General features: G+C 37.9%; 1 protein-coding gene across 12 annotated transcripts in view; it reads right to left on the bottom strand.

Moving 5' to 3' along the window:
* Positions 1-17,420, bottom strand: part of ERC1 (ELKS/RAB6-interacting/CAST family member 1) — a 302,175-nt gene that overhangs the window by 181,327 nt on the left and 103,428 nt on the right. For all 12 annotated transcript variants that reach the window (XM_056340446.1, XM_056340448.1, XM_056340450.1 and 9 more), the window contains 3 exons: positions 4,036-4,173; positions 2,669-2,809; positions 1,431-1,571 (listed from right to left, as the gene is read on the bottom strand). In XM_056340446.1, the coding sequence (XP_056196421.1) occupies positions 1,431-1,571; positions 2,669-2,809; positions 4,036-4,173 (420 nt within the window). The remainder of the gene's footprint in view (positions 1-1,430; positions 1,572-2,668; positions 2,810-4,035; positions 4,174-17,420) is intronic.

Raw genomic sequence — 17,420 nt, 5'->3', positions numbered from 1 at the left:
TTAATTGAATTTCCACAACTGGTTTTTCATAACTGAACTATTTTTTCTGTGCTCTCCCAGTTAGTTCCTTTTTTTTTTTTCCTTGAGGTAATTGTAACACTGCTCTCCAGTGCAGCTGTCTACCTACAAACTTGTAACTATCATCCAATTGCTGCAACAACCTCTGGCAAATCTCAGCTACAATATATTCCTCATTACCAGCAACACACTGAACAAAGGGTGAAACTGCAGTTCATGACAGAGAATTCAAACGAAAGGGTCCTTCAGGCCTTCTGAAATACTCACCCACTATACGACACACTGAAATCTGCCTGCGAGACCAAATAAATGTGCACAACTATCTTTCCTTGCTATTGTGCTTTGTTGATGCTGAATAACAGAACTCTTTATTTTGTGTAACAGAGTTAAAAAGAAGGGCAAACATGTCTACATATGCAATATGAGGTTTCACTTACACAGAGTTCTCCGGTGCATTAACATCCACCTTGCACCCACACGACAGAAATCCTAAACAGGTCTTAACTGATGACTCAAAATTTGTTCTCACATTTAGTTGAGGAACTATGATGGAGTTGCAAACTACAGCATGGGCACTCCTCCTTTTCCTGGACAGATGTGAAAAAACAGCTAGAACTCCATAATCCAAGACTTAAATTTCTTTAAAAAAATGGGCTGCCTTTCGTCTTGTTCTAATTTTATAAATAGAAGTGTTATCACTATTTCAGTTAGTGTGTTTTGCACTTCTTCATCACCAGCTCTTTTAAAAGCTAATCAATGCTCCTTTAAACAGTGCAGTATGTATGCTACTCACAGCTAAAATAAAGAATGCTTGAAATGCAAACATAACCCAAAGATTCTGTTCAAATTAATTAGCTTGCTTGTAATAGAATATTATTCTTCCGAACAGTAAACTCCTACCAATGTATCAGCTGTGACTGGCAATGAGATTAAAACAAATGATCGCACACTTCACTAGTGATATATTCTTCAAAATTTTTTTTATGCATTCCTATGGGCCGAGCTAATTATGCAACTGAATTTATCACGTTAACACCTACAAAGCATTGATACTTGAAATGTTTAGCCATTAATTTTTTAGCTGTTACACCAGTTTAAGGGCACAATTACTGCTATGAACTGTACCTACCGAGGCAGACTAAATCTTTAATTCCTAGTACCTATTAAAAAAAGAAAATTCAACAGCACTGTTATTACATGTAAATTAAGTCCAAAATTAGCACCAGTGTCTGAAAGTTATTTTCTCATGGGCTTCGCTTGTAATATGGTTTGCATGGAAACAATTTCAGAGTGCTTGCTGAAAAGCAATTCACAGAATTCGAACTTAAGACCCAACGTTTTCTGTGTAGACATGGCTAATTTGTCTATCACTGAATGTTTACACCACATGTATAAATATGAAATCAGATTACCTTCTTCAATTGAGTTTCCATCTTCAAACATTCTTCCTTTTTCTGTTCCAATGCAATTTCCAGTGTCTTGAGTCTTGAATCTTTCTTCAGTCCTGATGAAGCTAAGGATGAAGCATGTTCCTTCAGATCCAGCAAGGATGACTAAAATAAAAGATGTGAAATAACTACCAAGTAAATACTCTTTATGTGCAATAGGTAGTTTCTTTTTGTCTTTATTTTCCTCCTATCCCTTCACACCATGTTCAGGATCCATCTTAGAATAACATCAGGATGTTTATGTTATTGATTTAAGACAGCTTGATTTAATTCAGGTTTTCAGGATCAAAATAAAACCTTGTCTAAATTAATTTTAAAATCATTTTTAAAGCTGGAGGAGTCTGTAAACTGGAACTTGTGCTCCAGTGACAGTCATGTTTAAGAAAAATTGGTTTTAAGTAAAATCCTGTTTAAAAACTGTAAGTGGTTAGCAGATTTGGCCACTGTATCTGAAACTGAGTGTGTTCAAAGCTTTTCTGTATACAGTTGCTATGGGGTGAAACTGATTCGTGCTACCTATCTCTAAGGCATCTCAACTTCTTGTTTTCCAAACCACTTTTTGTTGGTTTTTTTCCTGTCAAATGTTGACTTCCATGTAGACAAAATCTTAGCACTTCCTGGGTGCATATTCTTCAAATTGTTTTACTTTGAGTGATTTTTGAAAAAAGACTGTAAGTAGACTTGAATGTTATAATTCCTAAAGAAGAACAGAGACCCTTTATATTTCTCTAATATAATTATGTTAATTAGTCTAGCCAACTGGACCAACTCAATTATCAAAAAAGGACTCTTCAGAGTCAAAAGAACTAGCTGTAGTGTTTGCAAAAAGGAATAAACATTATCTACATGCTTTTGGCACCCACAGCTTTGATCAAACTCTGTCCTCTCCTCCATGTATTTAGACAGGAAGCCTATTCTCTGCCTTCAGTTGTCTATAAGCATAGCTCCAGAAAATGCCGTCATTGACCATCAGTCATTCACTACTAATACAATTAACTGCTGCAAATAAGGGGACTGCGTGCTAACCATGAAAAGATGGTTCTGAAACAATTTATGCTTTGAAAAATTCTCAAAGAATCTATTTTACTAAATAAACTTGTTGAAGGACCATTACCATAAAGGAACAGTTTTCTTCATCTCAAACGTAACACATACAACAAACAATTCATACATAACATAACAGATTCATTCTGATGGTCAACCTCTTTCTCTGTGAGATCTCCTTGTAAAATGCTGACTTTCTCTTTCAGATCCTTGATGTCTTTTTTGTAGTTGTCGATCTCTTCCTGTTTTTCTCGTTCGTCTCTGTCACGTTGCTCCTTTAGGCGCTCGATGGTCCTTTCCTGACAAAAGAAAGCACTCAGTGAAGAAAATGCCTCTTAGTTCAAATTCTGACACTTCTTATCGCAATGCTTCTTACAGTAGACAAGGAGGAGTAGTGTTGGATACTGCCATTTTCTTTTCTTCATGGCTGTAAAACAGATCCTCAAGAAGGAGGAAACCTGAGAAATCTATGGATTCATTGCTAAGAACTACCAGGCTTTCTGTATCTCTGAAAGTTCACAGCACTGTTACAACGCAACACAATGTAACCGGTTCTGATAGTCAAAATCAGCTTGGACCAGGATAGGTTACATACTGCTGCCTTACTTTAAGGATTTAGATTCCTAAATCTTATTGTTCTAAAATGTACAGTTAGGTCTGTGGTCCTTCAGAGAGGAAGGCGTGTAGTGCGTATATGACACCAGGGTTGATATACAGTAAGAAAAGCCAACAAAACAATTTTTTAGTACACCAGGTATCAATGGAGCATCAGTTATCTTGGAAGCTGGAGGGATACAAGCGAACTCCCCAACCTCATAGCTTGACATTTATATAACCTGACAGAGTGAAGGAGCTGGTTCTCTGGGAATCAAGGAAAAATATATAGTAATTCCAAAAAGTTGCCGCACTGAATCAGAACAGATAAGGCTGCTCCCTCAGTCAACTATGTCCTGAGAACTAGGCAAACATAAAAAAAATATGCTCGTTATCAGGGTAACTATTCATTTTGATTCAATATTGGGAAGTAAAATTTCATTTCACACTGAAAAACTTTAAAACTCAATTTCTTATTAAAATATCTCAGCAAAGAAGATGAAACAAGATATTAGCAGACTTTAAGAAAAAAGAAAAAGAACCAAAAAAGGGGGGGGGGGGGGGAAGTAGAAGAATCCACAGCTGAAAAGGTGTTCCACAGTCGTACCAAATGCACCAGGAAAGAGACGCCAACGTGAGAACAGCGATTTCCTTGGCGCAAGACGCGGGTGACAGCGCGTGGCTGAGCGGTGCCCTCACGCCCCGCCCCCCCCCGCCCCGGCCGGCAGCGGTGCGACCCGCAGCGCCCTCTAGCGATCCGCGCCCCGGCTGCAGCCGCGCTCCCCGTCGCTCAGCGGCAAGGGCTGCACTGCGGCACAGCGGCGGAGGGGCCTGGGCACAGAGGCCAGGAAACACACGGGAAAGCCGACTTGAGAGCGGTTATTAGCAAAAGGACCTTCCGAAGGAAGGGGCTTAGGCTTTCCATACTCACTTTTTCTGCAAGTGCTTCTTCCAGCGTGGTCAAGGCAGTGTCAGTATTTGTGGTGTCAGCTTGCAAGGATTTCACTCGATCCTTTAAGCTGCTCATCTGCTTCTCCTTATCTCTTAACTGTTCTTGAAGATTTTCAATCTGAAAGAGGAGTAAACTTTAAGACAGCAGCAAGCAAAACCGTTCAAAATCATCTTAGAAGTATATTAAACTTTTAAAAATATTCTTACAGCAAAGTAAGCAGGCAAAGGTCAAGTTCCTATAATCCTACATCACAACATCAAGCAACTCAACTATCAAATATTAACAAATATCAGCAACATTCCCAATAACCGGGAAAGAAGTCAGACAAGAAAGTCTAAATAACATTTACAAGAACAACATAAAGGGCATTATTCCCAATTTCTGAGAATGTTGGGCACTGTGTGACTGAAGCATGATCAATGTATCAGCAATATGAAAGGAAAAAAGCTGAGAAAAACATTACTGCATATGTAAACCAAAAAAGGCACTTGATAATTGAGAAGCTGTTATTACTTCTTCAAAGTATTATTTTAAGTATTTCCTGTGGTACTATATTCTTTACTGTACTGGCATGTAGTTTTTTCATCTTACATAGTGGCTTGCTATATGATGGACTAACACAAAGCACTATTCCCTAGGCAGAAAACGTATCAGCCTTATTTTCTGCGGGTGCAGAATTCAATCATTTTATGATTTCTGAATATATCTTCTGACAGACTGAGATGACCTAACGCTAAACCCATTTTATGCATACATACACATCACAAGAAACAGACACATTAATATGATAACCTGTCGAAAACAAATTTATCAGCACAGGATTAAACTGGGTACAGACTTCTCAGGTGCCTCCTTTTTGCTTTTGCTGCTGACAAGTTCTTCTTGCATCAGCAAATGTACATCATGAACTGGTGAATGACATGTGGCATGTAAGGTACCTATCTCCAAAACACTGGTAGCAAAATATTCTTTCAAAGACATTTGTAAGAAATAATGCAACCAGACAACCCTGTAGTTGACAGGCTCCCAGATAAGCGATTAATGGGAGGGTCAGTCTATTATCTAACTTGAAATTCAGACAAAGTATGTAAAGATCTATAACAAAAACCAAGAAAAAAAATCTGAAAAAAGAGAACGTTACAAACACTTAACAAGAGATGGCCTTGGAAGAAGGGACAGACACCATGAATACCTCAAGCTAAGAAATAACAAGATGAGCTCAAGGAGAACCAAATGGTTAATGAGATCAAACAGAAAATTACTTGAACTGTGTGTGAACTATCCTAATTATCATACTAAAAGATCCACCCTTGACTAAAGAAAGCCCCCTACTGACAAAGCCCATTCTCCACAGAATATGCTTGGTGAAAAGAAAGAATATTATACCTCTAAATGGAGAGGAGGCCCATAAAAACCAATGAGAATTCAGTGTGACTAAACATAACTGTAAACAATTGTTCAAAGCGTATAAAATGTTTTATCATGTGTTAAGAGGTAAGCTAGCTCTGGGGATTTACCACCTAACACCCACCTCTGCGCAAACATGCAATAAATGAGCTCGCTGCTGTATGTGAGATTGACCCTGTGCACACCAGGTAACCAACTCCACCCGTGAGACACCCACCCCAAAGGCCATCTACTCCAGTACTTAGTAAACTCAGTAACTAGCCTTTTGGCTTCACCTGTTGAGCAACAGTTTACAGCTCCTTGGTTAGTGGAAACACAGCAACTATCCCCAGGTTTTACTCTTCAACCCCCGAAAAACTGAGTTGCTGTGATTACAGAGCAAACGGCTATTACAACACGTCCACTACTACTTTGCTATCTCTAATAAAATTACATCTGGAACACAGTTTTAGAAAATGGTCTAGATCTGTAATGATAAATGCAAAAAATTTTGCAGGAGGCTAACCATTTAGTCACAAATAATGGCAGATGTGTTGAAAGTGGAAGCTAGGAAGAACAACCTAATTCAGGGAAACCCTTACGAATGTTCCTCTGCAACCCAGGGCCACAGGAGTCCTCTGGTATTAGATTCTTCATACCAGTTTTTGTTATTTCTCTTACGCAAACACATGTAGACTTATGATCCAGCTTTGTACACAATCTATGTATTACTGACAGCAGAAGAATTATGTATGTTTTGTTGTTGTTTACGGAATGGACTGAAATCGGTTTTGGTTTCTCTTTGACATTTGTTTCTATTAGAAAGAAGCATTAGGCCTCCAACATGCTCAAAATTTAAATTTGGGCACAACACAAATGACACTACAAAACAAATTTTAACGAGCATAAACCCCCATAACCAGTGATATATTGCGTGAGTCAGAAATAACTGTAAGAACTGAAAATTCCTTCTTTATACACTCATCTCTATTATTTCATGCCTCATTAGCATACACTTGTCGCCCATGGAGCTTCAGAAAGAACCCCACTAGTTCTGACTGAACAGTTCTCCCGGCACCCACACGTACAGCTGCTGAGGAGGTGGCATCCCCAGGAGTAGCCTATGTGGCTGCTTTTGACCTTAGGAGCTTTCAGTGTTCTCAGCTGTCTAGACAGGCTGGCTGTTTAGACAGCCAACCATTAAAATATACTACAAAGGCGGCTGAGCTATTCTTAGACTCATGTTTACTTCTGGAGGTGAAACACACTCTTAGAGGCTCCGACTGGCTGAAGAGGGGATAGTGCAGCGTGACTTTCTGCTGTGAGCAAACGACACACAAGAGACAGCTAAATAATACAGCTTCAGCATATATTACGATGCTTGCCAAGGCAGCACAAGCATTTGCACAAGCACAGCGCGCATTTTCATGTTTCAGTAACACTGTTTACTGTGACCAGAGTAAGACGACAGCTGTATGACAGAAGATGACTGCTGCATCTTCCCATTGCAACTGCATCCCCCTGTACACAGAAGAATTAATAATAATGTAATGCGTAGAAAGCGCAAATCTGTCTATTCTTTCAGTCTACACGCATACTTTCAGACCGGAGTAATGTGTGGTGGTTTTCGTTATCATCCAGGGAACAGCAGGTACACTGAAATATTCTAAGTCATACTGATACCTCTAGGCACCAATTCAAAACCCCACTGCCTACATCTGTGCCTTTTGCAGGGTCATATAACTGTTAGTCCCCACACAAGGACATGACCCTTAAACTCCAGAAAACTGGAACTGGCACAATGTGTCAATATGGAAACATTTGTATAAGAATAGATGCAAAATTTCCTTACAAAATCCCAGTCAACAAGAACATAACTATCTTTATTCCAATTTTCTTCCAAACCTGCATTACTGAAATAACTAAACCACAGGTTCTCCAAAATTAAATAATCTGAAGAAGAAAGCAAAGCATAGTCTACACTTTGCCCATACAGTTAATTATGAAGAATTTTGCACTTAAGTCTTTGCAAGTACTTTAGGATCCTTTTTTTTAAAAAAAGGTCATATTTGTTTTACCTTCCTTTTTGCCTACCCAACAGCAAAAGCAGCAATTCTGAACAAATTCTCAAATAACTGATAAAAACAAAACAGATAACCCAAATAGTGTCTTTCTTTTCTTCCTAACAAAAGATGAAATAAAATGCAATGGAATCTCCAAGCCCTCTGGAAAGCATGAAGGGACAAGGAGTGAACGAGTACTGTACAAAGCTAAGGAATGTGTGTGTGTGTGTATATATATTACTGTACCACCTTTCTAAAAAGGAAAAATAAAAAATATGCACTCTATTAGATTATTAATAATTTTATTCTTGCCATATATACTTATTTTGCAGGGTAAAGACAGCAATCTACAGATAAGTTAGCAACACTAAGCTTACTGTAAAGGTAAACATACATACACTGGGATCATCTGCTCTGCCTACCAATTTCCTCATCAATAATATTTACTGAAATCTTTCTTTCCAACATTACCAGTTGTCAGGCACTATCATGTTTCAACCTGGGTGATTTATTCCTAGTTGTGTGGAACTAAGTATTTTGCCTTCCAGCCCTGAAGCACAGAGGCAAGATAAGTTTCCCCTGGCATTCTGTTTCAAAGGCAAGGAAGCATTCTACTTTTTGCAAATAGCAATCTTGCTGGAAACCCCAAGCAAATACAAATTAAGAACAGCCTAAGGATTTAAATGAGACATCTAGTTATATATCTATCAAGGCCACACATCAATTCCCAAATTTCTCTAGATAGAGGTTACTACTAGATCCTTCCCATCATGCTTCAACCAAGAAATCCTTCTGTAGAACCATCATCAACCCTAGGGTATACGGAAATTGAACACTTGCAGAACAATTTCTATTGCACCAGTGACGTCTGAATTAGAATAAATGAAGTGGGTTTGTGAACTGGTCACTCAATTTCTTTTTTTTGCCCCACCATGTTACTGGAAAAGAACTTTTTTCCTTCTGCAGAGTATTTATTTTTAATCCAAGATCAACACTTTACAATGAAAACTTTTTTCATCACCTGGGCTGTATCAGAATTAACTGCATTTGCATTTCATTTCCCACTTTCAATTTTCTTCTGGCTATTCTGTGTGACTTGTAAAAGGAATAAAGTGATGAAAGAAAAAAATGCAAAGCTGTAAAAGCTCTTTAATTTAATTCATTCTGAGACAATGAAGAAGAAGAAACAATCTTCTTAGAAATAAAAAGATCCAGTAATGTTTGGAAATACTTTAAAAATGCAAACTATCTATTTTAAATTCAAATATTTTTCAACTTGAGAAAGTTCATTGCATATTCCACTGTTTGTGTGTGTTTCCAATATGTAGTGACTTGCTGTATTACTCACCTGCAGACAAATCTTTCATTGTACTTTTTTACATAAACAGGTGAAAATCCTTTGCTTATACTCTGCACTTGAATTCCCCAGTGCAGCTCTGCTTTGGTTTTCGTTTGGTTTGTTTGGTTTTTGCTTTTTGTTTCATTGGTAACATGACATCTTCACCGTGATACACACTGAATATACAGAGGACAATAAATTTAACATCTGATATTACTCCCTGATTGCATTAAAAAACCAGATGTACAAAAGAGTATCTCTGGGTACTGCTAAGCCTGCCACTTTTTCTGTTCCTAGCTTTCATCTGGTGGAAACAGTACTGCAAAAAGGATCTAAATAATCAGCTGAGTTCAGAGGTTTTCTATTGTATTCCTATGGCACAGCCATCCCAATAAACAAAAACTTGACATAAGCTGTGAGCTTTCCAAACAGTTCTTGCTTGGTTTTGTAAAGGCCCTGTTGGTCACATCAGCTCCAGGGTCAATGACTACAAGAACATGACGGACTCTCAATGATCACAGGCAGAGGCAATTCTGTCATTGTCAGGAATATTAACATGAGGACAAAAAAAAGCTGTGGAAGAGAGAGTGGGTGAGTAAGCAAGTATGTGATGACAGAACAGCTACAATCCTGTCTAGTTGGAGACATATACCACTCCCTTCAATGTAAGAATACCAATATAATGAGAAAAATTTTATAGCCTGCAGTCATACTTGATTTTGCTGGAATCCCACAGCATTTGAGAAGCTGAGAAAGGTGGGCTTGCATCAAAATCAGGATGAGAACATAACAGTTACAACAGACATGATCACATTGTTGTGTCTGACATAATAAAAAAAATGTTGCTTCAGAAGTAGAGAAGTTTACTCTAGAAAATTGAGATGGATCTGAATTCAAGAAATTCAAAAACATATTAATGAGGTCACCTTAAGTCCTGAGAGGCTGTTGAAGAAAGCTACACTACTGGATTTGTAAATATTACTGTGTTTCTGAAACACATTGTTTGAAGACCACAATGAAAGCCTGTAAGCCGAAATTACCGGTCAATTTTGTAAGATTAAGCTCCCGTTTTACAAATGTCACACTGAAAACCTCATCATTATAACTGTCTTTCTATTGTAGATCTTGCAAAAGTACCACTACAACAGTCCTGCATGAACTGCAAAAATCTCTGTTTGTTTAGCACTAACAAATTCTGGGGATAGGGGCGGAGGTGTAGCTCACCACTTGCATGGATGGAAACAAAATTTGATCTTTTATACATGTGCTGGCTTCATGTGAACCTCCAACATAAGGTGCTGCTTTTAAAGTCTCCAGTGAAATAACGTCTGCCATGTTAGTGAATATCCTTCATATTACTGTGCTGAATCAATTAGACTGAAAGTAATGTTCTTGCTATTAATTTTAAAGGTTAAATTCCCAAGACTTGCAGCAATGTGCTGAAGCTGAATGAATGCTGAAGCTTCAGGCATACCATGTCTTGTTGTGAGGGTGTGATTTTTAAGTTGTTCTGAAGTTCAGGATAGATCAAAATAATTTGCCTTTTTTCAGTGACATTTTGGCAAACACAAGTCAGAGTTCCTTCCGAAGTTCAGCTGCATTCAGTATGCTCTTCTTAGTTTATGATCCAACCAATTGATATAAATACAGTTAAGTTGTTGCTAAGTTATATTCAGAGATTCTTGTTCTTGCATCATCATACTAAAAATCACCTTCAAGTAGTTTGCCTATCAGTTAATTTTGTTAAGTTTGTTAAGTATAAAGCAAATTACAGACACCTTGAAATGCAAGATACCAGTGGTGGTCTGTCTCTCTCTTCTTTAAGAACTTTAAATTCTGGAGTCCCAGTTAACACTTCAGCATAGAGATGGTAAACCGTTCAGTTAATTAGAAAACACTTGTTCCGTTCACATTAATTTTGCTACCCAGTGGAGACAGGTCTACTTTTTATTTTGCCTTCCAATAAAGCTTTTACTGCTGTTTTACTTCAGTGCTTATCTGGAACATTACTGTCTTTGCAACATCGTAATGGAATACCATTGTGCACTTTGGAAATGCCCTGACGTTTGGAAATGAACCTAACATAGTAGGATTCTGTAACGCCTTGAACAGGTATGAATGATCTTACACCAGGAGATTCCTTCAGTGGCCGTGGGCTGCAGAGGAACATATATCCGGCTTAAGAAAGAGAACCGGGCTAGAGGGGGTGGGGAAATCATGGAGAAGGACAGGACAAAAAGAGAATGTGGGACGGGGAAACTCCAGCGTAGTGGTACATTTTACACAGTCATACTTAGCTACTACTATTCAGGTCCAGTTAAAACTCAGAACAGCTCCCATGGCGGGGGGCGGGGAATCAACAGTTTCTTGCTTTTCCAGATGGTAAAATCTTTTTGTCATCTTTACTCTCATGATCTCCAATTTGCAAAAAGTCCTTTGAAATTAGCATGAAGTTCTACAGTGTTTAGTTCTACAAATAAAACATTGTTGCTATGCAAGTTAGAAAGCACAAATAATTATTTTTTGTGATTTCTACTTAAAGTAAAACCTTAAAATCGTCAAATAAATGTATGGACCACAAACAGGCACATTGCTTCTGCTTCAAGAGGAAGAAACTTGCATATGGAGAAAACAAAGCCTAAAAAAACCCCTAGAAATTGCAGAATACCTAAAGCAATTAATGCTTTATTCTTGACCTAACTTTGCATGCACACTAATTCAATAAAGTTGTCTTGAGAAAAGAACAGTATGCAGGAAGAAGTGCTGCTACAACAAAAATACAGTTAATTATTTTGCACCTTTGGTGAAGGAGCAACAAACAATTGACATCACTCCAGAAGACTATTCTCTTTCCATTGCTTTTTCATACAAAGGTGCTTTGCAAATAGATTTGTATCAGCCAGAAAAGTAGTTCATCTATGTTTACATAATAATCTCTAAGGACTTTTATTTCCATCCCATTCTTTCATTTCATCCTTGTTTCTTTTGCATACCTAATCATCCTCTGGTAGCACCAGTTTGCTGACAGATCACTGCAAAGCAGAACAAGAACAGTCACCATAAACTGAAATGTGATTATAGTATCTTCCGAATACTAAATAATTTCTTCTGTACTGTCATATTCCCTACAACAAACAGTATTTAAACCACATTTCAAATCGTATTATCAGAACATTACTATCAAGTCTGCAGTTCTTCCGTCCTGCTAGCAAACAGCTTGAATTTCCTTCAAACCTACCACAATCATTCCGTTAATGTTTGCTATTTCTGAAAATTGATACTGAAAGGCATTTTCCTTACAAGCTTTTCAGGAGACTCCAGCATAATTCAAATTAGGGGGTCTGGGAAGAAAAAGGGGGGAAAAAAGAAGAGAAATTAGGACCCCAAGACTGAAGACTGATTTTTGAGTTGGTGAATGACCTGAAATTTACATTTGCAGGGGAGCCGATGTAGATGTTCTTAAGTGTTGCCTCAATTCCAAAGCATTTGCCTAGAAAAAATTATGCATTAGCAATGACTCACATCCTTAGACAGCTGTAAAACAGTTAAATTTAGTTAAGAAATTGCTTCATTCTGAGGAGGTTCACTAATATCAATAGCCTAACCAAGTCAAAAGCAGAGTCTCTGAATTGCAAAGCCCTGTCATGGACACTAGCCGATACAAGAGAGGGTTTTGAAGTGAGAGGTGCGGGGGAAGCACTCTTTCCAAACCACTGATAGTGGTTATGTCTCAAAGGATACAGGTTTTAATATGAATGGATGATATTTATGTGAAAGGCAATTAAATAACAAAAATATAAAAGCTGGTCATAAGAGATTTGTTTCAGCAATATGTGAGAGAGTTGATTAAGTACACATGGTTAATTAAATAATCCATGAAACATCTCTACCATTAGTTTATCTTAAAAGCTTCACTGGGTGACTGCTGCAGCACAAACAAACCAATAGGCTGCCACAAGGCTTTACCATGGGCCAGATTCTACTGTCTGTGCTGTTTCCTCCTTCCTTCAGAGGCCAGACCACACTGCTCCTGCTCCATCCAACCCCTTCTCCCACCATCCTCAGGGCTATTTTAACCACTTAGCAGGAACAAGCTACACCTGCACATCATCCACGTCCATCAACCCACTGCCTTCGCGACAAGGCCACAGCTGCATATTATCAATGCTAATCAACACCCTGCTCCATTCCTCTACAGGTGACCTCTTAGTTTCTGCTGGTATTCATCAGGGAAAAGAATGTATCCACTATCCACCACCAACAAGATTTCAGCCTGGATTGTTCATTAGGACAATCTGTTGGTTCCAACTTGAGCGCAATACTTTCATTCACCCAAGTAATTCAAAACAGAACACTGCTATCATAAATAGCAAACCAAATTAATTTAGACCGTGCTTTTCGTCTTCAATGAAACACTAAGTTTATATATTACTCATTTATTTCATAGATGTTAAAATGTCACTTATACTGAGAACCATAATTGAAATAATCTGGTAATTTATGTCACAATTTAATTATGAGTAACATTCGTTTTGTTGACACCCTGGACTAATCATGCAGAACAACATCATGATAATTCTCCTTTCAGCTATATCCTGACATTATGAAACAATCTCTGTGACTATGCATTCTAAAGTTTGACTCCTATGACCTACCAAATACAAATGGATTAAAACCCCCAACTATTTTGGGGACACTTGTTCACTTCTGTTCCAAATCCCAGAAAAGACTTTGACAATAAATGTGCACAGATTTTATTTAGGAAATTTCATTACAGAAAAAAATACAAATACTATAATTTGGAGTATTTTCATATTAATGGTTCCCAAATGTTCAAAATAAGGAAAACCAAATCTACTTCATTGTGGAAGGCTGATAAAACAAGGGGAAAAATGGGAACCAGTAAATGTTAACTTAGATCTTATATTCTGTTTTGTAAGAAGTGGAATAAAACTAAGAAGTTTTAACACCGCTTTCAGAATAACTCAAGCTTTATAGGGTTATGTAACATTTTTAAAATGTCAAGTGAAAAAATTACTATATTATGAATTAAAGTTCTTTACTAGGATATACCCAGTACATTGTTTCATTGGTTATTACTGTGAAACAAACATTCTTCATTCTATGGCAACTTGATCCCATGTACTCGGGAATACTGACGCTGTTTTCCTGACCTGGTTTAGATTTTGATTTTGGTTCTACAAAGAGTAAGGGTACTGTAACTACTGACACATCCCTGCTTCAATACATATGCAGTACAGTGCTACATACGACACTCTCATTAAAGAAAAAGACTGAGGAGAAAAGGCATGAAGAAAGGAAAGGCTTAACTCATCCAGCACTGAGATATCCATGAATGGAAATCAGGAAACAGAAAAGACCAAACACTGAGGCAGACCACTGGACAGGAGGGGAACATGGGATTTAATGTTGACTATAAAGAAAATCCTCAGAGCAAACTAAAATCCATTTACATTATCATTTAGGATCACTCAAGCAGAAGGCTGTACAACTTCAACAAATATTTAAAATTAGATTTGGATTCAGACACTGAATTACTTTGTCGAAATCACTGATTTATTAAAATGATCAAAGAAATAACTACGAGGTAAAACTGCCCCAAACCAAAGGGGAGATGCCCAGTCAACTGTGATTGTCTCATTTCATTCCTCTAGAAAGGATATGGAGTGATGAATAGGAAGGGATTAGGAAGTCATACTGTAAATACTGCGGGGTGCAGAGGAGACGGAGGGGAGTTCTTCAGTATTTAGCTATCACTGCTCGTACAGAATTACTTCAGAACACACACTGATAGGTGACAAAATATCAGACTCTCAAATAAAATTCTTTCATGGCTCATGCTCAAACAAAATATACAAATTTAAGTACCCAATATATTAAATTAGTACCATCATTTGGTTATATTCTTTCCCATTTTATACCACAGACTGCTTTAGGCAAATCAACGCTCCAATCTCTACTGAAAATAAAAGCTGGAAGGGACAGAGAGTGGTCCTGTTTATCCAGAAGTTGTGTTGAAAACCATCCTCCACCCATCTTTGCTGGAAGGTATCTAAGCCCTTCATCATGCAGAGGAGCATCCTAATTATCAAATGCATGTTATTCTGGGACAAAGTGATCTTAGTTTCTCCTGGTGATACTACTCCATACTGACCAGTTTTCTTATCCTTCAAATAAATGAAATCACAAGCTTGAAAGCTATTTGTATGCTTGTGCCTTATGACAATCCTAATGACTGCATATATATTGTGCAGACAGCCACCTTAGAACACTGTCTAGCCTAGTGGATTCAAAATTCACTCTTGAATCCAGGAAATTATTGATTTAAACTGAAAAAATTACTCCTCCTTTGTTCTAGTGAAGATCCCTGAGTTGGCTAATGCAATCGCTAATGTCTGTTCCAGACACAACTCAGACAATCCCTCCAGGGGCAGAAAACGCCTGGTGACCAAAGCATTGGAAATTGTGAGTCGTGCAACCCAGAGAGCAATGAAAAGCCATATGAGGAAGACCGATGTAAGCAACCTCAAAAATGGCATACGCCCTTGCTTTTCCTGCCTCTTCAATTACAGGGAACTTTGTATTTGTCTAGTATGACAGTGAATACACCAACATCGCTTATTAGCTTTATCTTGCCAGAAAAACTACACGTTTAATTTATAATGAAGCCAAGAGGCCCCACAGTTGGCTGTTTTCCCAGATCCCTTCAAGAAACTACGATTTGTCAGTCCCACTACCTATGACTAATGTTCTGTCTTGCCAGTCAAGAGGTTATCTCAAGGCGCAAGGACATAATATTAAAATGACTGCTCCTCTTTAAGGGTTACTAAAAAAAAAAAGATACCTTCCATATATGACAGATTTGCTGAATTGCAGTTTCAGTTATCTGGAACACTAGAGCACAGATAATACCAGAAACTCCAACAGAGTTTTCTTGTAACTTTGCTATTCTTGTCAATCTCATGTGACACTATTACAGCAACATGTATCAGTTTAAAACCTGAGCCACCTACATTAGCCAGCTACAATAGCTGAACTACAGAACTAACATTGTTAACTCACAGTCCTGTTTTCCTTCTTTGTTTGAACCTACTTATCTAAAAGAAGTTGATATCCATTATTTCAGGCGGAAAAAAATATCACATACTTTAGTTAAAGGCAATAGCCAAGATCCTTTAAGAATATCAATACAAACTGAGAGAAGGTTCCTTACATTATTAGATCTCAAAGTAAGAAATTCGCTCGCTATCTTTCACACACATCAGAACTACATTTGATTTTTAAAAATACTACCATACATCTGGGAGTATAGGTACATATGCTACATATGATCCAGATGTTTTCAGTTGTACTGTGGTATCACAAAATGCTCCAAGCAAAAGAGGGGGTTATATAGAAACAAAGCAGCATATTCTCCATTTACAAATACCAATTTGTAATATAGGCAGGCATAAAAATTTATTTTGAATCCAGCAGGTTCCTCTAACCTAGGTGCTGCATTGGTAGCCACAACTGTGGGCTAAAAATTACTGTAAAAGCATAACATTTGTTTCATGTAAAATTAATTTTTCAAATTTAACTTAACTCCACTGGTTTAGATGTCCCACATAACTTACTAAACAATCTTCAAGTGCATGTTAGGCACTTTTGAGTAAATTCACTCACAGATTTCACTGCTCTGAAGTTATTCTTATGTAACCCGATTCAAAAGCTGTCTGGACATGGTTCTCAGCAACTGACTCTGGGTAGCCCTGCTGGAGCAAGGGGTTGGACACGATGACCTCCAGAGGTCTCTTCCAACTTCAACCATTCCATGTTTCTGTGAAGACAGTTTACCATAAAACCACAAAGACCCTTAGGACTAGAAAGTCTCGTGCTTCCTCTATTGATTTGCAATGCAAAAACATCTTACAGTGTTCTTTCAGTGATAGAAATCTGTGCTTAGGACAACTATACTAAGTCTCTGACTTCTGGTTTAATGAAAAAAAGCAATTCAAACTCTTCACTGTAGTGCCAAGAATGCCCAGGAGGTGATTTACTGTTTTCAATAAGTATAAAGTATCCAACAAACAAAAAGGAATTTCACCAATTAATACGCAAGTGATCATGTACTGTTTATTATATCCTAAACAAGATACCCGTTACTATAGGCTGTGAACCCTAGAGCCACGAAATGCATGTTCCTTTGGAAACCAAAAGCCCTTACAATGAGAATGCTGGAGTGCACTTCAAGCTACAAGGCATCTGCCACAACTGATCCTGATCAGGCAATAAAATCAAAAGTATATTCCTTGGGTCAGTCCCTGGGGAACGTTGTCACCTCTACAAGCACCTGTGGGTGCTATGGACCATCTACCATTGAAAATACTGTCTGAAGCTAAGCTTGTAGACCTTTAAGGACCCATTCTCCAAATCAAAAAATGTATGCTATTATATGGCTCAGAAAGAATCAAAATAATGTCAGAGCTCACAAGCTAAAGCCTCTTCTGAGAGGGAAGGAATCTTGCTGACACCAAACCTGAAGCTACTGTAATAAACTCTCAGATGTCTATGGT

Source organism: Falco biarmicus, chromosome 5 (genome assembly GCF_023638135.1).
Source record: "Falco biarmicus isolate bFalBia1 chromosome 5, bFalBia1.pri, whole genome shotgun sequence".
Taxonomy (NCBI): domain Eukaryota; kingdom Metazoa; phylum Chordata; class Aves; order Falconiformes; family Falconidae; genus Falco; species Falco biarmicus.
This window is presented reverse-complemented; position numbering and strand designations above follow the sequence as displayed.